This window comes from Labrus bergylta, chromosome 10 (assembly GCF_963930695.1).
Source record: "Labrus bergylta chromosome 10, fLabBer1.1, whole genome shotgun sequence".
NCBI classification, from domain to species: domain Eukaryota; kingdom Metazoa; phylum Chordata; class Actinopteri; order Labriformes; family Labridae; genus Labrus; species Labrus bergylta.
Genome location: NC_089204.1, coordinates 26707741 through 26732862, shown reverse-complemented (window position 1 = coordinate 26732862; position 25122 = coordinate 26707741). Strand labels below are relative to the sequence as shown.

The 25122-nt window shown below is 40.1% G+C and overlaps 1 protein-coding gene across 13 annotated transcripts in view; it reads right to left on the bottom strand.

The window, feature by feature from the left end:
• The window catches only part of adgrb3 (adhesion G protein-coupled receptor B3), a 147732-nt gene that overhangs the window by 74602 nt on the left and 48008 nt on the right, over window positions 1-25122 (bottom strand). For 9 of the 13 annotated variants that reach the window (XM_065959320.1, XM_065959317.1, XM_065959316.1 and 6 more), the window contains exons 3-8: window positions 14744-14854; window positions 11950-12111; window positions 5481-5645; window positions 4534-4698; window positions 2574-2738; window positions 1911-2012 (exon numbers count right to left, since the gene is read on the bottom strand). In XM_065959320.1, coding sequence (XP_065815392.1) covers window positions 1911-2012; window positions 2574-2738; window positions 4534-4698; window positions 5481-5645; window positions 11950-12111; window positions 14744-14854 — 870 coding nt within the window. The remainder of the gene's footprint in view (window positions 1-1910; window positions 2013-2573; window positions 2739-4533; window positions 4699-5480; window positions 5646-11949; window positions 12112-14743; window positions 14855-25122) is intronic. The other 4 variants (XM_065959318.1, XM_065959321.1, XM_065959322.1 and 1 more) reach the window with 4 other exon arrangements.

Here is a 25122-nt window from a genome sequence, read left to right as displayed (position 1 = left end):
AAGGCGACTCACTGCGACTGACTGTCTGACCTGAATGTGGCACATAAAGACACCTTAGGGTTTGAATTAAATTCCTAATCAGTGAAAGTGCACACTTTCCAACAACATTGCACAGTTAGGAGGGGGAAAAAAACAAAAACCCAAAAAGGCTTTCCGGTGGAGCTGGGAATAGCTTCAACGAGCCAAACATTTATTAGCCATAAAACTAATGTCAAGGCGGAAAGCTAATGTCATGCCAGTAAATCTCTCTCTGCCTAACTTTGCCGCAGGTAAGCCATCTGTGAATGACAGCGGCTTTCGCATCTCTATCCAGTTTGCCGGCTAGCTCTTTGCACGGTGTCGGAGGAAATGTCAAGTCAGCGAGGAAAAAGTTGACAACAGCTTACCATGTCTTATCAACATGTACCTTTAGCAGCCAGCAGCGCAACCGTGTCCTGCTTTGTTCGCACGCTGACCTTCAAGAAGGACAAAAGTATCACAGCAGCTTTATAAGAGGATGCATTCCTTCTTACCCCCCCCCCCCCCTTCCTTTTCCTGATTTTTTCAAAAGCCGAGCCTCGCCCTGTGAGAGAACTCGCACCCTCTGCTCTAATTCTCCTCTCTCCCTCCTACCCATGTTGAAAGCTTCTGCTTAAAATCTGAAAAACAGACCTTGGTGAGCTTTCTCTTCGAACAATGCGCTAAGAATCCGTTTCCATTTCTTTCCATCCCTTTGCACAGTCTGTGTACTATCAGGTTTGTACTCAGAGGTGTAGCCTTGAGAGACACGACTGCATGCGGAAAAAGGACTAAGAGCTTTCTCCTCAAACTATGCAAACATTAGCAAGGCTACTTAAAATGACAAGTGCTTGATGGTGGCATATACACCATGACATATCTTTCATTAGCCGTCATTAAATCCTCTAAATGTAGCCTAATCACTGTAGTTAATACAACACATGTCTCAGACTGCTGACTAACTCTACAAAATCACACATATAAGTATGTTTTTCTATGTTTTTTAACTTTAATGGGAGGACAGCTTTTTATAATTTTAAACTCACAAAGATGGATTTCGCATTAGAGTAGATAAACGTTTTTTATAAAACATGGATGCAGTCTGAATGACCTCACCAAAGGCAGTTGCCATTTTTAGAGTGGGAGTTAAGCCTCCTAGCAAACAGCTACAACACACCCACCTGTCAGTCAAAACAGCCACACCACACTCCTTCTTAGGCAATTTATTTACAACTCTCAGGTGTAATAAAATCAAAACGGATAAGTTATAACAAAAACACCCCGTGTTCAGTGTGTACCAATGAAGCTATCAATACCAGTTAGGTTTATTTTCCAGGCTGTAAACTTGATAAATCCTGCAGTTCAAATTGTCGTTTTTAAACCTTGGTGTTAATGGAGCCTTCTGGGCTTTTGCAGCCGGCCCCAAGTGGACACTCGAGGAACTGCGATGCTTGATAAGGCCAAATCCTTATCCTGACCTCTATAAATGCTACTTTATAAAACATTATGCTTCCGCAATCAAAAGTAACATTACAATTATAAAGTTATTGCTCATGTCCATGGAGAATTTTTACCGCTCGGTTTCACTGCTTCAGATTTTTCACAGGTTGGAATATCCTCGAAACAGCCAAAGGCGATTGGGGAATAAAACACCAAAAAAAAAAAAAAAAAAAGATTTTCGTATAATGATTTAAAATATTAAAATGTCAAGAGGACAGAAACTGCAGAAATAAATTTTCACCTTCCTTCCCTTTTCCATGTCTGGGATCATCTGGGTACTATTTTAAGCACAACACTGATAGTGATAATTATACAATAAGAAAGGGCAAAATGCATGTTTGAACCCTTACCCTGATATTCATTTCCTGCCCGGTGATGACATAAAGATGACAGCTTCATCTCACGTCTCTTACCTGTAGCATTTGGTGGACATCTGTTAAAGGCCAGTTCTCCTGAAGGCGTCCGTCTCCACACCATCGACACGGCGTAGTCCTCAGGACAAATCTCATACGGTGCTGCAAAAAAAAAGAGGCGAAAACCATCCAGGTGTTACTACATCAATGCGGAGAGCTTTTCAACATTTCCAATGTGATGCAACACTTTCTTCATGTTTGACATAAATAGGTGTGCGAATATAGGAGATCAAAGCTGTGTAGAGTTGGTGAATGTGTGCAAGACATTCAAGGATTATAACACAATGTACCCTCCTTTGAATCACACCTTTTGTGAGTGTAGGCTCCACATAATTATAATAAAAATGCATTTTAAAATCTGCATTCTCCTCTTCAGAGACTCCAAGAATTAAAGGACTGCATACTTCAGAATCCACTTCAATAAAGGTTTTTTTTTTAAATCATACAACAAGCTCTGATGATTAGAAATACACTACTCAGTGTGTCTCCATTATGTCGACCCAATTTATTAGAATATATTCACACTCGTTCATCCCTCCACTTATCTGCATCTCTCCTTCAGATTCTGTTTTTAGCAGGAGCGGAGTTATGTCGTTCACTCCATGGAGATAATGGTCTCCCTGCTAATATTCAAACTTAAGTCTCATCATGTTTTCCGCTCACCTGGACAGCGTTGGTCGCTGCACTTTCTGACTTCTTCTCCGTTGCCATCGCACTGTTGCCCGGTCACCGCTAACCCCTGACACACCCGGACTCGCCTCTGCCAGCCGCCGTCGCAGGACTTCGAGCAGCCACTCCAAGGACCCCAAGGGTTCCACTGTCCATTAGCTGAAGCGGATTAATTCATGGTTAGAAACAGATACTCGGCAGAGGCATTACATCTGCCAACAAAACAGAATCATACATCGCTACGTGTGATTTGTCCCTCTTAAACCATTCAAGCCTATAACTAGAGTGTGACATCAAAAAAAAATCAGTTTTCATTACGTTTTTTTATTTTCATCCATGCATTCACTTTGTAGCTACAGTTTATCAGTAATATTTAAAAAAATATCATTACTTTGAATATTTAGGATGATTTTATGGCTAAAGAAGCGTCCCCGTGTGTGGTGAATATTCCCTTCACTTTGCCGATATTAAAATGCATTTATGCTGAAGTTTCCAAATCCAGCAGCATGTTTTATGCCCTTGTGATGAACACTGTTTAATCGAGCATTTGACAAAAAAACAGATGCTTCCCTTCAGCGATGTAGTAAATCACACGCCCTTGTCTGAACGGAGAGGTACAACACCCTGTGAGCAGGAAACACACTCCACTCGTTTTAACCTCCACTTACCCCCCTCCTCCCTCCCCCTTACATGTACGGGGCTGTTTCCTGTCCTACAACTAACCTCTGTCAGGAGGACTGCTTTCAGAAGAGAGAGTAAAAAAAAAGAAAAGAAGCAGAAACCATTGTGACCTGTTGGCTAAAACTATCTGCAGACATTGATCAAATCCCAGATGACACAGGAGGCAGGCAGAGCAGCTGATTCATCAGACGGACGCATGCTCGTGAGATTCAAAAAAGCTTACTGTGCCAGCCGTCCTGCAGGAATCCTTTCAACATAGCATTGTCACAAAGAGTAAAGTATTTTACCTGCTTTTTGTAAAGTGTCTCGAGATAACACTTGTTATGAGTTGAGGCTTTACAAATACAAATTGATTGATTGATTGATTGATTTAGCTAAATCTGAAAAAAACAAACACATATTGCCTTGAACTCTTCCTTCTTTCTGCAAAACAAGTCACGGACATCGTGCTGGCTTTGTTAAATGATGGCTTCCACTGCGCAGTCTCACTAATGTTTGATCTCTTCCTACCTTGGAAACAACAAATAAGAATTGCTAAATAGGTAGGCCTCATTAGATGGATAAATTGTATAATGAATCCTCTTACTGTGAGGCAAACAACAGCGTCTCCTACCTCATTATCATAAGCAACAAACTGAATGTATACATATGTACACACTATTGTACAAGAGAACACATGGTCGGTGGAACTGGGTTACACAACATTTCCCCAAATAATTCCTAACATTTGGGGGAGGAATCTCTTTGTCACACGCATACAAGAGGAATAAAGGATGAGAGCCAGATGTTTTATGATACTGCTGGGGAAATAAATTGCATCTGGAGATTATGGGAGTGCTCAGGCCCTTCATACAATCAGACTATTGAAAGCCTGATGGGCTGGACTAAGCTGACATCTTTGAGCCTCTAATACATCTATGATGTTGACAGGCAGTTTTGGACAACTAGCCCTTGAATTATACGTCGGGTGTACAGTTTATCTAACTGGATTGTATAAATCCAATTGATGGAGCACGGTCTCTAAACATATTCTTTTATTCGTCCGGCAAAGCTTTGAATTTTTGCTGCTTCTCGGTACACAAAAGCAAGAGTGAAAACAGGCTGCAAATTTCATCTGAAGGGTAATAGCAGTGGTTGTGGTACGCATGTTTGTAATAATGATGCTGGAAATATGGGATGTGCTGTTTCATGGTGTCTCCTTCTATGTTAAATTCATGATTTTTTGAATTTAGACATCAAAGCGGATATAGAATTAAGAGGCTCAGGATTTTACCTGTGCAGTCAGGATTATGGCACTCTCTGCTTTCTGCCCAGTGACCGCGACACTCAGATCCCCCATGGGCGGCTGCTGAGCACTGCCTGGTCCTCTGCTGAGTGCCATTGGCACAGGTCACCGAGCAATCGCTCCAAGAGCTCCACTCCTGCCACTGTCCGTCCACTGAGGCACCAACACAACCCAACAAGCATGTCCCATGTGAAGGAGGGGAGGGGAAAAACGGCAAAAAAGAAAAAGGAGGGGAGATATTCAGATCACTATTCTCTCTCAGGTTGAAAGCCAATAAAAAAAGACATTAAGTGGAAAGAAAAGAATTACATGGCTACTAGATTTTGGAGAATTGTCCTGCAGGTTTTTCTGCTTCGGTTAACTCAATACAGGTTAGAATTTCCCAGAATAGCCGCGGGGAATTGGGGATTGAACATTAAAATGTTTTCTTGTTAAAATTTAGACAAATGCAAATGTCAAAGGCACAAACTGCAGAAACTATTAGCCACCGGCCTTCAGTATTCCCAGGCTAGGTAAAGAGGGAAAGCATCAAGGATTGAGTGGTTTTCACTTAGTCTGTTACCAGAGCAAAGCTAACATTTACTGTGTGGAAAAACTCATCATCACTAATCTGCTTACCATTCTCAGGCAATTTCGGGTAAGTGATTTTGACGTCAGTAACACAGCGTTGACTCTCTATGGGGTCTCCTAAACCCGCATTATTCTGAGAGAGCTATTACGTTAAATGCATCACAAAGCCTTGCATTCATTCAGTTTTGTACTCACCTTTGCAATACTGTGCTTATTTCATGTGGTTGTGTCTAAAGTAAACTTCTTCAGAATTGCTCTTTTGGAAATAGATTATGATTCAACCGTAAACATCCGTCTACTCATCATGCACAGGGAGAATTATTATTATTATTTTTTTTTAAATATATTCAAAGTGCAGATTATACCTGGGCATAGGGCTATGTTGCAAAGCTTAGTCTGGGTCTCAGGTCCATCACAGGCCCTGCCTCCATGCTGGGGAGGGGCACACATCCTAGTCCTAGTGCGGTGACCTCGGCCACATGTGAATGAGCACAGGCTCCACGGTGACCACTCCTCCCACACACCGTGCACTGAAAGGGCACAGAAAGGGGCGTCAGGCCTAAATCGATGTCTCTGTCGCCGCAATAGCATAAACAAACCTATAACAAACCTCGGTGAGCCATAAATGAAATGAAATCAATCGAAAACAATTAGCGACAGAACTAAAGTAAATGAAACACTGAGCACACGGACACTGTGGGGCTTCACAATGCCTCAGACACTAGCTTCAGCCAACTCAGTCACAATCTTTATCCTACACACAATAACAATAAATCCTATCCAGTAGACAACTTTTCATGTATTTTATGGCATAGGATACCAAAAGAATCTCTTGCATGGCAGAAAACTAGCTATCACGGCTGAGGAGAGGAGCAGCAAGGCCTCCTCACTGTTACAGTTTCTGAGTCTCCGTGGTTGACTGGGGCTCTAATAGCAGTGGTCCTTCAGGTTAATGTGGGCTGAGTGGTGCTGGGAATCTGCTGCGACAAGAACATATTCATCATGGCTGCACAAAGAGCCGACATAGGAAAAAAGAAACAAGCTTCAGACTTCTGACTGTGACTGACTTTAAAATGAAGATGTTTAGCCGAGCTGTTGGTTTTTTTTAAATAACCATTTTAAATTAAAACAAGACTAGACGGCCCAATTCCAAGAGAATATTTAAACACAGAACTTTTTCTCAGTGATGTTATTTTACAGTGTTTGCTCATCAGATGCGTCTTTTTTTTAAATAAAGTTTTGATTGTTTAAAAAAAAAAAAAACTGATTTTAAAAATGTATGCAAAAACGTAATTTGCCATGTTTTTTATTTTTTATTTCTAATCATTTTCTGCATTTCCCTTTGAAATTAAAGCTATAATATGGAAGAAATTCAAGGTCTCTGAGTGCAACTGAGCAGCTGAACTGTTGTAAAAAAAACAACCGATGCCCAGAGCCAGACTTGCAGCTATCAGTTTTCGGCGAGCTCTCACAAGTGAGGAAAAGCCTGTCCAATATTTACTCTAGTCCGGCTTCTTGCACTTTCTTTTTCTTATCTTCATTAGTCACCGTCCCTTTCCGTCTCTTAGCCTCAGACATTGGATCAAACCGCAACGAGATGAGCTCACTGGCTTCTTTTCTAGCTGAAGGCTGTTGTGTGAACTCGTGCCGTAAAGCTGGCTCTACAAGGCGACCGGGGGCGCTCTGTGGAAATGGGATGGACGCCATTCTCCCTGTTGAAAGTGATTGTACTATTAGATCGACTTTAAATCTACTTCTTTAAGTTGGGAACGTTACATACTGTTGCTTCATTTTGCTTATTTTCTGCGACAATATAACGGTGCTGATAATTCAATTATTTTCTATTTAATTTCTGAACAAAAGCTGTAAACGAGGCGTCCTTGCTCCTGCATCTTGCCATGTGTGTAAGCTGTCCCGGGTTCACGCTGACAGATGGTGAGTCTTAAAGAACTGCAGAGCATATTTGCTATCGACTCATAGTTTGACACCGAAGAGGGAAATGTGTAAATCTAAGAGTCATGCAGGGCTAAGACACCGTCTGTCATGTCTTTGGCTGGCTCTCGCACTGTTCCTAAATGTACACAGTGATGTGGAAGAATGAACAAAATGTAAAAGTCTAACATCTGATTTTAGTTCATGTTCATGAAGCAACTGCTGTGTTCTTGTTTCAATATTTAAAGAGCAAATAATGAAAGAACTGCAAGCTTTGAAGGGAATAAGAGATTTTAAATTGTTACAAACTCGAATCAGACTCGCGCTATTTTTAATACCAGAAGGTTTTGTCTACTTAAGATATATGCCATGTACTAAATACATTATAGCTGCAAAATCCTTGTTTTCTAATCAGCTACAACAGAGCACAGGGGATTGCACTAGGATTAACAGGCTGTGGGTACAGCTATGCCTGTGTGTTTACAGGAGTTTCACATTTTAGGCAAGAAATAAAAGGCAGCATTTGCTGGAACTGGAGGTGGAAAAACAGCATATCTGGTGGCATTTAATCAGCTGTTAATTGCACATGGGATTTAAGAACTTTGTTATTTAATTCAGGAGAGTGATGAGGTCACTAGCCACAGCGTGTGCAGAGGCTTTAGGCTGCTGCGTTACAATATTTGGACCTCAGGATCAGTTGCAGAGTAGTTGGATCTTAGGATCAAGCCGATGGTCGGTCATGAGGCGAGCCACCGCCTGTCCCAGCCCCTGCCTTTAGGCGCAGCTTTGATGCTTTTAGCGAAGTGTCCCGTGGTGGCCCGAGCATTTACTTTGAAAATTTTCGAGTTCAAAGCAGACAACCACCACAGCTAGTAGCAATGATGGAATAAAATTCTGCTTCTTTGTGTGTGTGTTTTTTTTTCTCCTCTGAAATGTTGGCCACGATTTACAGGGGCGGCCATGAGCAATCACACTGTGCTGCTAGAGGTGAAACTCTTGGACCAGCAGAAGACGGTGTGGACAAATGCTTTGCCAAGGATGTTTTTTTAAAATTTGTGTGTTACTCATTTCTTAAATGTTGGGATTAGAGAACTATTTTCATAATGAGTGCGGTTTTACTTTTCTAACTTGTGAGCCTGCAGCTTGTGCAAAAGTGCATCATCACACACTAATTAATAACTTTTTGCAGAGCTCTGTTTCAGGTTATGTCCGCTTAAGATGAAATGGTAAACACTGCTAATAGGAAATTAGTAGTTCAAGGAAGTCTTACACCTGCTAAATGAAGATAAAGGATCAATGGCACTTAAACATGTATTTAACCACCATTGATTAATTGACAGTAAAAGCTGTAGGAGTCTTTGTAGGTTGATACCAATTCTTATAGTTTATATCCTATCTCATTCAAATTACTGGTGAGATCGTGATCATTTTGTATTTATGTCACACTTTCTTTTACTACTGCGAAAAAATTACAATATACAATTACAATTGCCATAAGACAGATATTCTTTCAATTTCATTTTTGGTTAATTACTTGTTTACACTAATTAGTACGCCTACAGGTAATGCGTGTTGAACATGTCTTTGTGTAAGAACATTTCCTAATTAAGTCACTTCAAAATGCAACAGTTTTAGACTGAACCTCCAAGATGTTCTTCTGATTATTGTTTTGTTTTTTTGTCTTTGCACCTGCTCTGTTGCCATGGAGGCAAATTGCTAATTTATTCCTATCTTTTGGAAGAAAGTGACACTTACCTAACAGACTATACGAAATGATTACCATATTGGGTGTTTTAATACAGCTAAAACCTCCTGTCTGATATGAGGCTTACAGGTTATGGCTGACGTCACAATGTCCAAATAAGTCTTTAACTTACTCCAAAAGAAGACCCCAGAAAACAAATGTATCCTTCTGGCAGCAACAGCTCGTCTGTCATGCCACAGAATCAAAACTTTGCGCAACCCGTATAAAGACCACACAAGAAAAGAAATACCTGCCAGGTGACAGCGACGCGCACGGCTAGCTTTGTTTACGCCGCGTCACCGACGCGTCTGCGCATGTCCGAGGAAGTGGCTCGCGTTGCTAGCCGTGCCCACTGAGAAGCAGGGAAGGTATGTGTCTTCTTGTGTGTTTTTATTCTCCAGAGGAATTAAAGGGTATTAACTCTTTCTCACGTGTTGATAGTGAGATAAAATAAGATAGTGCCTTCTCCTGACAACTGACAGACGCCATAATGACTTCACCTGTGCTTTAACTTTACCTGTGCCTATAACGACCCTGGCTGTACCCCAGTCTCACCTGAATCACACATAGGGACATCTGTTTTACAATGAGGTTGATAAATTGAAATAGGATGATTAACTTGCTCTACTAAGAGAAGTAAATGCCTCATTACAATGTATTCTTTGCTTTAGTTTAAAAACTAATTCTGGCACTAGATATAAAATCCTGTCAGATATAAATGTATAAAATTCCTAAAGACTCAATTCAGGATTCAGGACGGGCAATATATCGAGTTTTTAAGATGTATATCTTCAAAGTAGATACAATGTAAGACATTATCGTTTAAATATTGAGACAATGCGTTGCATTAAAATAACTTTACGTGTTTATATTTCTCCTTTCAGTATCTGTTGCCTCTCCTCCTGCCCTCCTCTGCCTCTCTCCCTGAACAGAGCTTAAAAATCACCTGCATTATTTATGTATTCTTATTTTACTTAATTACCATTTTTATCTTGTTTTGTTATTTTTAATTTCATCAAAAGGTTTTTTTTTTATTTTCACGTTATGTTGACATTTTGCAGATCGCTGTAAATATAAGTGTCTGTGTGACATTTGACATCTGGCTCATGTGGGTTTCACTGGGGACTGACTTTGTCCTTTCTTTACAAAAACAAAAATCTCTATATATATCTATATATATCTATATATATATATATGTGTATCTCCATTCAGCTAGAAACCATTGAGACATGATTTTTGGTCCATATCGCCCGGCCCTACACTCATCTGCTTCCCTTCTGCAGAAACACTGCACCATAGTAGTAGAAGAAAGGTTGAAAAGAGAAAGTACTTTAAGTTGTCTATCATAAAGCAGACATCTTGTTGTATTTCCACAGACATCTTGTGGTGGAAGAACGTCATCAGAACTTGTATGGAGGCCCAGAGTTTCTGACAACCTCCTTGATTTCAGCCTGCAGCGCCGGCGCTCACAGACGATGTTGGTGTGTACACAGCAATGGTGACTGTAAGGTAAGGTGTGTTTGAGTGTGCAAGTGATGTGTCTTTAATAGAAGAATTCTTTGAAGGTATCCTTCCATCTCGCAGACAGCAGGCCGTTTGAAGAAAGCAAATCGATCTGTCTGCCTTACAGAATATTAGATATAGACTCAGTGTTTCATCTGGCATTGTTCCATATGAAATTATTATTTTTTTTTTACCAGTGTGTTTCTGTAACAAATGTTGGTGCTATATTGCCTCTTTTGTCGAGGAATACCGAGGGGAAACAACTTTTCATCTATAGTTTTTTGATATAAGGAAGTGAGGAGGAAACCTGTCATGTATCGGATGTTACAGGGAATGCAATAGTGACAAAGAACTGTGACATTTTACACGTATAAAAAAAACTCTTTATCTTACCCTGCCTATTATTTTCTCTGAAAATCAACACTTCTAACGCAATGTTGCTCAATGTGCTAAAAGTAGAAATAGCTTTGCAGATGTCATGTCATGTACCTTTATAGCCCACTTATTATGTGAAAGTGTTTCTGCATTACGACGTGAAAGAACGTTCTGGATCCACAATCAGCCGTGAGCAAACAGGCTGCAGGGTTTTGAGATGAATTAAGGAACATTATGATGATTTGAACCAGCAGGTCTTTAAGTTCTGTTTTTAAATTATTAATTAGCCATCATGCAAATGAATGCATACACCTGGAATTGGGCTGTTTAGCTTTTCCGTCCTCCTTAGAAAAAGGAGCTTTAATGCTGTCTGAGCTTGTTATTAATGGCCATCGAGAACTAACAATAAGACTGATATTTAGGCAACTGTTTCTTTGAGATGACTCATTCTGTTTTTAGCTCATAGTGTCCAAGTTGGAAGAGTGAACACGCCTTTAAAGATTGACAATTTGCACATACCTAATGGAAAATGGAATACAGTAAATTATGAATCAGAATGTCAGAGGATGCAGCTCGCAGTGTTTTTGATCAGCCTGTAATTACTTCAAAGTTTGTGGTGCAGACTGTGAAGCACTTTAACAGCGACATCAAGGTTTTTGACTAAACATGATTTCAGAATCTCATTACTAAATCAACATATTTGCCTGTGCAAACCACCCAAAAAAATTGGGATAGTGGTGATTTGTTTTTGAACGGCACGCTGTCCTGCCAGATTTCTGCAGACAAACATGAGCGCGCTGCAATCACCAGTCAGAAGAAAAGCGTCTGATGCTGATACCTGACTACCAGTGACTCATCTTCGCTGCCATCACGGGTTGGGGAAGAAATGCCTTACAGCATGTTTGAAGAATCGCTGCCTAGCTATTTTAAAATGCACGGCTGACCTTCAAGGAAATGAAGCTGACAACATATCTACTGCTCCCCTAGCTCCATGCAGAACCACATGTCATAAAAAAAACAAAACAATTTCAACGCAGATGAATTGCCCTTACAGTTATATGAAATGGGGAAAAACACAAAAAGTGAAAATGAAAAAAACAGAAAAACATAGCCATAAAAAAAAAACATCAAAGAAATAAAAAGCATCAAGATTTGAATAGTTACCTGCAATAGTTATGAGAATACATTTCACAGGTTTGTTAAAACACAACAGTACATTTCCTCCCAGAAACAACAAATGAGCAAAACATCAATATTCAAGAATCTGCGGCTAACACTACCTGGACAAGGGGCAGTGTTATTGCAAACCCTTGATTCTCTTAAAGGGCCGATGCAGTGTGTTCCGTATGGAGAGACACATGTTCTTGTTCGCACCTGCGACCCTTGACCGCATGTTACAGAGCATGAGCTCCACTGGGACCACTCCTCTGCACCTGTTTCACCTGTGTGGGAGAAGGGTGACACTAGTTAAATGCAGCAATATGGTCCCTGTGCAGGGCTTATGGGACAGGGCAGGGCAAGGTCTGGCAGGGTTTAGTAGAAAAGGGGGAGGGGCCAACATGAGTCACTTTGGGAGTGAAGTGGGGTCTTAAAGGAACTCTACTGTAGGGTCTATACTGCCTTTATGTGATCTTTGATAAATACTGAATTTGCAGCATCACTAGCCCGGCTTATTAATAAATTTGCATGCCCAAAAGTAGTGTTTTTGTGTCTGCAAACTTTGTGTAGTATCATTGGCCTCTATAATGTAGTGGAGACGGGTACATTTCCAACAACTTTAAACGTGCATTTATGCAAAGATCACAGAGAGGGCATAGCTTAGATCATACATTAATAATCAGCAGACTTCAGGGTTGTATCTTACTGTTTTCATTTTATATTTAAAGAACAGAATTCATGCATTTTAATAAACCAAAAAAATTATGCTTTAAAGAAACCGAGAAAAAAAAATCACCATAAACAAACGAAAATGTAATTGGAACTTGATGGCATGCAGGAAGGATGAATCTGAGGAAAAAAATAAAAATAAAATGGAATTGAATGGGTGTTAGTTCATAGAGAGGTCTGAGATATGGCTTCCCTTGTGCTGCAGCAAACTTATCTAGTTGCCTTGACAACGGAGGAGCCAAAATTCTGCATTTAAGACGATGGGTTTTCAAATAATTTTCCGATCCATCTTAGCCCGTTAACTCCCAGGGGATGAGGAAAAATGAGAAAGTTAGCTGGTTTTTATTCAGCAGATCACAGCCATTTTCATGCGTGTGACTGTGGCTCAAAGCAGTTTTGATTCTATTCAAGTTTCAATTGTGAGTGCCCAGAAGGAAATGTAACGGGTAAAGCCACAGAATAAGAGTGGTTTTGGGTTTCTATTGTGCAGGCTTTTGCACCTGCATAAAAAGTCTCAGCAAGCAGACGTTGAAGTAGTTTAACTCTGCATGCAGACATATTGTCATTAAATAATCATAAAAAAGGCATTGTGGGAGCAGATCAGTAACGATAAGGAGGACCAGAGTTGTTCCCGTTTATCTTAATAGCTCTTTTGAGATAGATTACAAAGAATAACAAAACCTTGAGCCTGTCTGTCTTCATGCTCCAAAAGGGTCGGATATCAAAAAGCCGTGAAATGCTAAATAAAGCTTTACATTATGAGGAGGCAGTGGGGGTGATTTTCCAAAGCCATGGAAGCCTACATGGAACCAAAAAAAAAAAGATTACATTATTTGGTGACTTTGTTTACTGGACAATCAAAACCCCCTGCTTCAGAATAGTCACCAAATAATTGATGTTTTTTTTATGTTTAACCCTTGGGTGAAGTTGTAATTTTCATCGAGGCGTTGTGCACTGGAGGAGTAATTTAAGTCAAAGACAAAAAGTTTCAGTTGCAGCTCTGAATACATTTATGTCATTAAAAGTCATCGAATCATTTTTTAGACTTTTCAGCATGATATGCTTTTAAGTTGTAACCTCGGGATGTCATATCAAGGACTTATTGATTCAAGCCAAATAGGGATCTAAAACCCTGTCTTAATTTTGCAACTCATAAAATCGACTGAAAGGTGGATCAATTTGTTAAATGAGGCAGTACAGGGAGAGTAAATAGTGTGAGAATGGGAAACAGAAAAGCACAGCGATGCGACTCGACAAGGGGAGACGACATACCTATACAGCGTGTGTCAAATGGAGAGGTGTTAATGGGGTTCATGTTAGTAACGGCAGGTGTATTGTGTGTCGCAAATCAAAAGTGATCATGAGTGGAGTTTTCAAACAAGGACAGGCATTTAAAAAAAAAAAATGGAAACCACACATGGAAAAAAAAAAATCAAAACATTTCCCCCCCCCGACAAAAAAATAATCAAAATGAGGAATAAAAAAAAAATAGCTGCTCGATCTAAACCCACCCACTGAAAAAGAAGAGAGAACAGAAACATCTACATAATGAAAGCAAAAAAAAAGTTAAGGCTTTGATTTTGCTCTCACTCATTCCCAACACTGTCTGATTTTATTACAACAAAGTGAAGGTGATAGGTTGTAAAAGTCGTAATGAATTAAGAGTAGCTGAGTATTCATTCATTGGATGCTCCACTTGATTAAGCAGAAAAGCTTCATTTTATCTCTTAAGGGCAGCATCTATCAGTTTAACTTTTGCCAAGTATGTGTTTCATATTTGGCCGAAGGGGGGGTGGGTTTTTCATCGAATGACATTTAATTTATCATGCCTTGGAGGTGATGATTAACTACATCAGGGCCCTTCGTTTTTTTTTTTTTTTTTAAACTGCTGTTTAATTAATGTTCTATGAATATACTGTATGACTAATCCACTCACCAACTCGCTATATATGACAATAAAACAAACAGACCCCCAAAACCCAATTAAGCTCTATAGTCAAAGCAAATACTCAGAGAGAAATGGGAAGATTATCTTTCTACTCCATATGTAGCGGTAGAGAATGAGTTGGAGGAAAAATAATAATGCAAAAACATTTCCACTTAAAAAAGGTGCAGTACAAGAGAGAGAGCATGCATGATGAAATTAAGTTTAGTTAACAGAATAAAGAAACAGAACTAGTGTATTACCAGTTTGTGCCATAAATTTAGCAGATTCAGCTTGCTCCTGCAGGGCCTTTGTGTCATGAACTGATCTTGGCCGCTGACTTTTTACAGTATGCTCTCCGATCATTCCATATTCTATGGGACAGAATAGAGGTTCATATGAAAGCTAGGCTTAAACATGATTGTCTGAGAACAAAAGCTTATTACATACTGTTTTTTTTTTTTCAGGATGTTTGAAACAACTGCAGTACATGGCTAGAAACAAAGACCACACAAGTTTGTATTTAATTTTTTCCACTTACACTAGGGCATAGACCAATGCAACGGATTTATAAGGGTGAGTTGGAAGTATTAATTGAGCTTGGAAGCACAGCGTAGACACATAGCAAACATGCAAATAAACTCACATTGTTTTATTTTTTTAAGAGTCTAAACCTTCATCGGAACCAGCTCCCTCCCTCCCTCCCTCCCTCCCACCCGCCTGCACACCCAGTAAAAAGAAATGAAACGAAAATGAAAGTAAAAATGTGTAAGCCATCAGAAAGCCACAGAGGAGGGGGTCATGGACATAACATGCTATTGATCCACAGTTTCCTTTAAAAGTTTCTCATCTTTGTGGGATTTATCTCTGCTGTACCCGGTCCAAAATATAGTGAACCTTTTTGTTAAAAAAAAAAAAATTAGACAAATGTATTCTGAGCTGTATTCGTTACAAAGCATGCCCTCTTTGTTTCCTTGGAAGGGACAAAGAGACAATGAGTACGATGTTCTGATGCCACACTGAGAAAAATAGTGCTAGCAATAAAGCATTTGGGTAAAACAATTAGCATAAGCTGTTTAAGTATAACTTCATTTATTGAACTTACTTAAACAGCTCATGCAAATGTGTCTCGTTGAAATTAAAAACTTGCATTACTTTTTGCAGTGTGGTCCTAATGAGGTGATTATATCATTTGCAAAAATAGGCAATGCAGGTGATGCATCAACAACAGATTCACACATAGCTTATGTTAGTACATTGGACAATACAATGCATCAGCCAATGATAAGAGAGGGATGTTTAAGTCGTTTGTTCTGATGTATTTTGTGGCCTCTCCTGTGTTTCCTGCAGCAATCCCAGAGAGACTAACCTCGCTCAAAGTGACGACGACATAGGTAAGAAAATCTGCCCCTCTCATCTGATCATCCTCCTCTGAAAGCTGAAAGTTTTACGGCTAATTATTCGGTAATCAACTCGACGACAGGAGCAGACAGTTTTCTGATCCATGCATCATACGGCGGGCATTATCTAGATCATATCAACAAACATGTTCCATAATTGGATTAGGAAAATAAATAATTAAAGCTAAGCGAAAAAAGAAAAATTACTCTGGGTTTTTTTTCCCCGCTCCCCTTCCTTCCAACTATCGGGAAAACTCTCTGTGTTTGTATGAACAATGAGAATACTAAAAAAGGTAAAATGAAAGGAGAGAAGGCCGCCAGAAAACAAACACTGCAGCCCCCTCGATGCTGATTAGGATCTTCAGAGCCATTTTTCCGCACAGTGATACTGGCTTCACAAGCGTGTTCAAAGGTCTTTGGATCCTGTTTGATCGTGTCCAATGTCTGTCTTGCTCAAATTAAGCCGAAAAGCCGCAGTGTGAGCACAGAACTATGTGCTGGACAGAGAACATGCAGGTTACACTGATGGCCCGGACGAACAGCGGGGTCGTTGATCTGATTTTTACACTCGTGTAAGGCTAACTGACTGCTGTAGGAAATGTTGACATTTTATCCCTGCACTGCGTTTCTTTCTCTATCCTGTGGTGTCTTGAGTCATCAAGCAACTCCTCACTTTGCAGAACAAAAGGAGCGTCTGATTCAGTCAGCCTGAGTGTGTGCTACTTTGTGGGAAATGATACAAAAAGCAGGGCACGCTGCTTTTTTTTTTTTTTAATTAATTAACAATCGCCAAAATAAACACTTGAAACTCTGAAATTGTGGAGTAGCACTTGGCTTACTATTACTATCACTTTGTGTCTTCTGTTGCCTTTTTTTTCGGCAACATTCAATTTTTAAAATGCCAAAAAAATCATTGAAAATATGCTGAAAAACACCCCATTGTCTATAGTTCAAATAGTGTTCACAAGTACAAAAGACAACAGAGGCCTACAATCTGTAAATATCTGAATATTTTTTACTGCAGGAGTCTCGATGATTTACCTTTTTATAAAATAAATGTGTAAAAAAGAAAAAAAAGATCAGTTCTTCTATCAAGGTGGACACATATGGAGCTTGAGGCTATTATATTCCATAATGACCCGTTTAAATGCTAATCAACACGACCGGCCTCACATCATTGATCACAGCTCAACTCGCACCTTTGAAAATGATTTGCCACTGCAAAACATTGATCAACTAAGCCTATTAAAAAGTGATATTGGCCCTCGAGTCAATCTCACCTAATCTAATGCGGCGCTCGGCTGCTGTGATGAACAATACAACAAAAGCGTTTCACCACAAGAGAGAGATTATAAAAATGTCATTAGGCGTGATGTCAGTTAGACTCTACGATGACAAACAGTCGTTACAGAGCCGCACGCTGTATGAATCCAACTTCACACGTTTTTTTTTTTTTTTTTTAAATAGAAGTGTTTCAGCCTGATGGAGTCATCGTTTAAGGGCTGATGTTTGAGTAATTATATCTGAGACAGGACTGGACAGGAAGATATTTCAAAAAATCTGACCCGGTTTGGTACATTCATGAGGACTGGTTAATTCAGTCTCAGTTTTTAAATGTGAGACTTTTTTTTTTATTATTCAACAGGGCTGAGATGTTAATCCTTGCGTGGTGTTTTTACAGAGCCGCAGGTAGAAAAAAAAAAATGTGGAAACATGACACCAAAAAAAAAAAAAGGCTTGTGAAATAAGCGCAACAGTTTTAATTGAACTACTAGTGTTGTATTTGAGCCTGTGGCTGTATGACGGTAAACACAAGAGACGGAGCCAAAAATTTTAATAACCGTGAGGGCAGGCTGTTGTCGTTTGTCAAAGCAGCCGAGGCAAAAAAAAAAACACAATGTGTCTTCAATGTATTACAAGACGGAAAGCGCAGATGATGCATTTAGTGTGTCGTTAACATTTCTTCTGTTTTGAGACGGCGTCATTTTTTAACTTTTTTTTAACTGTGAGTTTTAAGGGAAATTAGGTTTAGGATTTATGAGGTGCTTTCTTATTATTGATATCCAGCAGCCATCATGCTTCAACTGCGCAGGAGGAACATTGCTCTACAGAGAAATCCATCACTGTTAGCTTTCCTGCCTTATGTACAATGGCTTTATTTTGCATGCATGAGAATCTCAAATGGCATGAATCCCTGATAACTTCTGCATTTTAGAGTCTTAACATGAGAAATGAAGTTTCTACAGATTACAATCAGGCCTTTACATTGAGCAGGAATTACTGAATTCAGTAGCTGTGCTGTTGCCTTTCCTGATGTGGAATTGAATCCATTTCTCAAAAGAAAAAGGAGCTGAGTTACTTATGTGACCTTGGCAGCCAGATCAGCAATAACCACTTTCTCCTCCGCAGCAGGAAACACATTTGAACACAAGGTCAAAGCCGGACCATCCTTTCAAGAATCAAAAAAAAAAAGTTTCCAACTCTCTGGACCAAGTCTAGAGCTGACAGGTAAGAGATGTCCGCTCAGGCTGGCTTCACAAACAAGCAGAACTCAATTAGCTTGAATCCAGTGTATCACGGATAATAGAAAATGCATGAAATCAATAAAAAAAAAAAAAAAACCGAGGGGAACACTTTGCATCAAACGATGATAGAGTGCCTGTCGTTTCATCTGGCAGATTGTGCAGATGCTGTAGCAGACATGCAGTGCGTGTAAAATGATCTGTATTTGCTGAACAACACAGCTAAAGGGCTATTAACATGATTGCCTGCTATCATACTTCAGTGAATTGTCTTTTTTATATATATAATGCACGTCCAGTGGGGGCTGCTGGGTAAATAAATAACCTGCGCTGACTAGGGAAAGGCATTTACAGTAATCTAAATACTCGAGTACTCCCATTATCTAATGAACGAGTACACACACATAAATAATATGTCGGACAAGGACCTCCCTGTGGTCTGCTCTGTTGTCTGCAGTGTGCAGCTCATCAGTACTGTGTGTCTGAAGGACACCGGTCTTCAAATCGTAGTTCTGAATGAAATGATAAGTGACGGTATAACACATGACTCCATACTGAGAGCTGTCCTCGTGTCTGTAGTAACAGACACGTTGCTGTTCTGCACAATTCTCCTGCGCTTTCCCACATATATCGTTTCCACTCTCGTAGCTGTGGTTGTCAAACGCCATCAGCTCACCTTCTCCTTCTCTTTCCACAAAACATCACTGAAGCATATCTCCTGTCACTCTTTTCTTTATTAGTTTATCTGGACATAAAGACTAATCTTCCCTGCGCTGGTGTCACCACACAGACCTGCGCTAACGGAGCTAGCAGATGTGAAGTGAGACTGCCTGTTATTTGTCTCCGCTGGTTTCTCCTTGTGCTTTAGGCTCATCAAACTATGCATTTCTATGATATGCAACACATAGCTTGCACTGCACATTATCGTCGTTTGCTTTGTTTTTTTTAAATGTGCCCTCGCCCTTCAGAGCAATGTTTACCCCTAGCTGCCGTAAAGCAGTTGCTGAGAGATTACTGAGTTTACTGTAGCATTGTTTCTGAGAGGTGTTGTTTTCTGCAGATTCATTATTGATTTTCGGTGAATTATTTAGAAACATGTTGACCTAAATGACCTCTTAATAGTCGGCTACAGATCCATGTCGCTAATGAAGTTGTTAGAATCTGTTAACAGCTTAGACATGTAGGTTATTTGAAGGGTTTTTAGGAAATTTGGAGAAGAAGGTGCAGAATGATATGCTGGAAAGGAGCCGAGAGTCGGGCTCCAAAACCGGGCGGTTTGAGGACTGGAGATTCTGTACATGGGGTTGTGCCGACTAACAGCCCGTCCACCGTGCATCTCCATTAACATAATGTGATGCGTTGAATTGTGAAAGAATAGTTGCTGATGGCGCGGTGGTTGGTGCGCCCGCCCCATGTACGGAGGCTGTGGTCCTCAAAGCGGACGGCCCAGGTTCGAATCCCACCTGTGGCTCCTTTCCTGCATGTCGTTCCCTACATTCCAACTATGTCCGCTCTCCTATCTCTCCATTAAAGGCACATGAATAAACCTTAAAAAAAAAGAAAAAAAGTTGGCCAGTAAATTTTCAAACACTCTCAACACTAAAAAAATAAAAACTCTTCAATGTTGGAAAAAGTCCGTAACCCAACGCACACTCACTCTAATCACTCTCATACACGCAGCAGTGACAGATTGAAGCCTTAACTTTTTTCCGGTTCCTCAGGTTTTCCATTTTGAAAAGCTTCTAATTTGCTCAAAGAAGCAACAGATTAGCACTTCATTTGGTAACACTTTACGACATTGAACCTGCAATTACTCCCAGTAGGATCAAAAATAGATCTTTTAGAGGGTGCATGCAAAGACGGCTTCAGAACACCATGCTGTGCCATCAGTTTAAATTGGCAGCCATTTTGCCTGCTTGTCAAGGATTATCAACAAATCAGGTGCGTACTAAAGCACTGAGGGATGAGATTAGGCTATTTTTGATACCTTGCTCACAACTTTAAGAAACTGAAATGAGTCAGGCTGCTTTGCAAGATGATCTCGCCAAGAGAGATACGTCTGGCTGCTCTAAAAAGGAAAAAATAGCTCTTCTGCTTCAATCGGCTTTCGGAAGCCGATCTCCAGGGGTGCATCTGTTAGCAAAGCCAGCACTGCATGCACAATCAGAAAGAGCCAGAAACAATGACAATTGTTGGACACATTGTCTGCTAAAAATTGTTGGCTGTGAAGCCGCAACAAGCTAGCCTCTGCTGGGCTGTGACCCCGGCAGGTGACAGTAAACGAGGATTATAACAGAAGATACCAAGGCTCATATTTTAAGTCAACATTATTACTGCATGTGCTGTTGCCCACACAGGCCTTCATCACAGTGTCAAAGGTGTGCAAACATGGATAGTGCTGGACAGTGTTTTCCTGCACAGGCCAAACTATTTATTCCGAGCCAGCTTTCTGACTATTACAGCCCACTGATGCTTTCAAGCTAATTAGAGGCCATATTGTGAAGATATCCACGCTTGATTTAACTAATGTCCCACTACTAAGTACATGGAGTGTGATGTAACAAAACAAATAAAGAGCCTGCGCACACTCAAAGAGAATGAAAGTTCCCTGGGTCCGTGACCTTTTTTCCATCACGGCTGCTTTGATCAGCTGCATGCGGGGAATTTTTTAGGCTTGAGCACAGGCAGGGATCACAACAGCCACAAAAAGAGTCCGATGGAAGACGTTTCATTTCCAGGTTCATGCTCACTGCGCGAACACGTTCCATGCGCAGTTTTATTGAAAGACAGTAAAAAGCCAGCCCTGTGTCCATTGAGTGATGTGTGTAACCTTGCATGAAATGAGCCTTTACTCAAAGGCCCCCTATGAGAAGCTCCTATCAGGGGCCGCTGTGCTTACTGCCCTCCACGCACTCTTGCCTGCCTGACTGCCCGACTGACTGACTGACTGTCACAAACGTAGCTCTTAATGAGAGGCACTTCATTACCGCTGCACTTTGAAGAGTATAAGTTTTCAGAATAGAGACAAGTGTACAGTCCACTCAGACCAGGAGGAAGGATACCTCCCTTCACCGAGCCCGTCTTTGATCCGTTTCCTCAGCAGCTTAGCTACTCAGGCTGATTTAAATTTTAGGTCAAATGTAGTCATATTTCTGGGTTGTAAGCTGCTTAAAGTACATTTTTAGATATATTGGACTTCTGTTTGAGTCATGAATTACAATGGGACTATATTTCCGCATTTAAAAAGACGCCGAACCATAATAGAAGACATTAACCTTTACAAACAGCAAGCATATGCTTTAACAGCTGTATATCAATTGAAGGGCTTGATAAATCCTCGTTTGTACAAACAGCACCTATTAATTTGCACGCTTCCTGCAGGCATTGAAACCTTAAAAAAATCAATGCAGAACATGATCAAAGCCTGTTCTAGCTGATTATGGATTTTGTCACTGCAGAACAGATAATTAACAACAGGTTTATTGGAATGAAGAGAAAAAAGTTTGAACACATTCTTAGAAAAAAAAAGGGTTAAAAAAAATCACAGTCAGTATCTGCGAGGGTGAACTGCATGTTAAATGCATTACATAAAAAAACATCAAATATACATTTATTCATTTAAAAAAAAGGGCAGACTTCTATTTATTTATTCCAACATTTGAGAGGCAGGAAAGGAACAGGTGTTGTCTCAGAGTACATGTCAGTGTTTTAGACAAATCTGTGAAAGATTTGAAAAATAAAACAAAATAAAAAATATGATGATAATGAAAGTGATGGTGATTCTGATGTCATGGAAAAGCATCGTATTCCTCTGTAATATACTCCAGCTGGGTCTTAAATGATCCTCCAACCTTTAAAGTCAGACCATCCTTATCAATCTTCTCTCACGCCCTCACTACACTATCTCTCCTTACTGCTATTATACGGACCCCATATGCTTGAGCCAATCTAAAAAACTCAATTAGTCCTTCATTAGGAAAATGAGGGGGTTGCACGGAATCAGATACAAATTACGAATTGTCCTCTGAGACGTACAATTATCCATCATATTCCTTCTGCCATCTGTTTGCTTCCTGTTGACTCGCCTAATGACTTAGATTGAAGCCAAATTAGAATTCTGTGCAACTGCCACTGCACCTCATTGAGAAGTGATGTGAACTCGCCCCAAAAACGGGAGCGCGTGTGGTTTGAGACGAGCGCTCCTCAGGATACAGTCTGTTTTGTAAGTACAGAGGATGTATTTTGTATTTCTGATGTGCAGGCAAATGAGGGGGCTACTGTGCAGACTGCATTGGTAATTTTACAGCACAATCTAAATCACAAGGTTATTGAGCAGTACCACACAAAGCAACCTAGATGGAGCTCTGACGTTATCAAAGCACTGCATCGAAGGAGCCCTGTTGCTGGGTGCTACAAGCAGATCATTCCTCCTCTTTTTCCTTACACTCAGGGAGCAGGATTCAGCAATCTGCTTTCATATCATTTCAAGTCATCCAAACATGTATAAATTCAATCTCCACGCTGTCAAAAGCAACACTGTTTGATTTGTGTTCTACAGTCTAGACATTACAGTGTGATAAACTGCCAGCAGAAGAATCAAGAGCGTTCCCCCACCTTAATGTGGGTGTAAACAAATGCTTTCTTATCAATCTGAGGGGAAAAGTAGACTTCGTTTTGATTTAAATAATAAGGGGGACGGTATTGAAAACAACAGCAACAAATGAAGATACTCATTTCCCTGTCATCTATTCCGGGGGTTTCACAAAAGACGTACCCCCCTCTGCACGATAATGTGAGCAATGTGTCGTGCTTTTTCGGTTCAGCTGCATGATGCTATCAGAAAACGGATCCGCCTATGGAGCATTTTAAAGTGAAAGCAATGCCAAGATTGCAGCTTATAACTTTCAAATTTTTTTTTTTTTTAAATCGCCTGCCCCCTTTTTTTTTCAAACAAGCGACGCTGCTGAACCACCCGTGACTAAAAGTGGGGCTGCTGCAGGGACAAAGCTGAAAGGACTACTGTGCAGCGACAGAAACAAGGATGGAAGCGGATTACTAATGAAACCATTTCAGAAGGAGAAGTCAGTTTTACATGAATAGTATAGAAAAAGACACATTCAACACAGTCTGAAATATCGAGGCATTCTCTAATCTGGGACACTCTCGTCTCGTGCTTAAAGCAATTAATGAAATATTCTCTTGTAAATTCAGCCAATTCCCTCCAAACACAACATTTCTTTTTTTTCTCCTGCATGATATGATGTTAATATAGGGTTGTAAATTCTGCTCAATTACCCTTTGAGGATTCCTGTACTACAATGCTTCTGCTAAAGGATATTGGAAAGCAATGGAAGCAGCCCTTGGCATTAGTATCGCAAAAAAAAACAAAAAAACCCTGTAGATGACCTGGTAGTCACACACACTGCCAAGCTCAATACCGCCATGCCAAGCAATGCATCTGTCAAGTGAGAAACATGACACATTTTTTGTAGCACCTTTGCAACTGCAGCCAATTTCTCCGAAGAGCATACCTTGTCCTTTTTTCTGAGGCATTTTGCTTGGCATGCCAAGAAGTGACCTTAGATTTAATAGAGTCACACGGTGTGGCGTCCATGGAAAATCCTCCATAATAAAGCGAAAATGATACAGCTTGGAAATTAAAAGGGCAAAACACAATATGGACTCTGTAACCATGGAGGCAAATGTAGTTGGATGGCCATATTTGGTGGCAAGATAAATCATTTCCAACAGCCCCTAATGAGACCTTCATAATTCATGCTGTCAGCTTTTCCACAGCACCAATCACGTCCGATTCCTTTTGCAGTGGTAAAGCCCACTGCCTCAGACTGCCACCCTGCATCTATCAGCACAGGGAACATTGTGTCATATGCAAGTTAGTCATGAGGAAGATGCCTGCAACATGCCCTGTCTTTGCTCGTCGGCTAAGCTCATGTTAAAGCAAATACACTCTCCGGAATAATTACAAGGACACAACTGCGATGCTCAAATGTCCTCAGACAAGAGCACAACAGCTCGCGATAGGATTTCTATTTAATGGGTTCTGATGCCAAGTCTGAGAGCATAAGAACCATCACAGTTATTACAAGTTTCAAAGCCACGCATGGCTGCACTAGTCTGGCATTACTCTTATTGTTTTTTAAAAAACTAAAGAGATCCAGTGTTTGAGCTACATGAGTTTAACTTGATTATAGTATTCTCCCTTAAGATGATTTGATATTTTAATTTGATTTATTTTGGTAAATTTTGACATAAATCTCTTTGGATTATATTTGATTAATCGCTAACAGCTACAGTTTAATGTCTGAACACTATCTGTATCTGTATCAATACAGACATATATTGGAGTCGGGACTTGTGTTGCAATGATTAACTATCGCTTATGCTGCATGTCTTTATTCTTATTTATATTTCTTTTTGTTTATATACACAGTTTTAACAGATTTCCCTGACAATTTGACTCAGTGTGTCACCTCTTCATGACTCCTAACATCGGTGCTTATAATATGAACGGTATTTAATTTGCCTAAGAAGAAGTCGATAGCGGGGTAAAAGAAGAAGACAGCGGGATAATGTTGGACAGCCCTGAAAGGAAGTTTAGGGATGAAGCTTTATCACTAAATTTCAGTGATGAAATAAATGAATCCTGGCCTTTACCATTTTAGGGTTGTATAAAATTCTTCAGTTATTCAGATCTTGTGT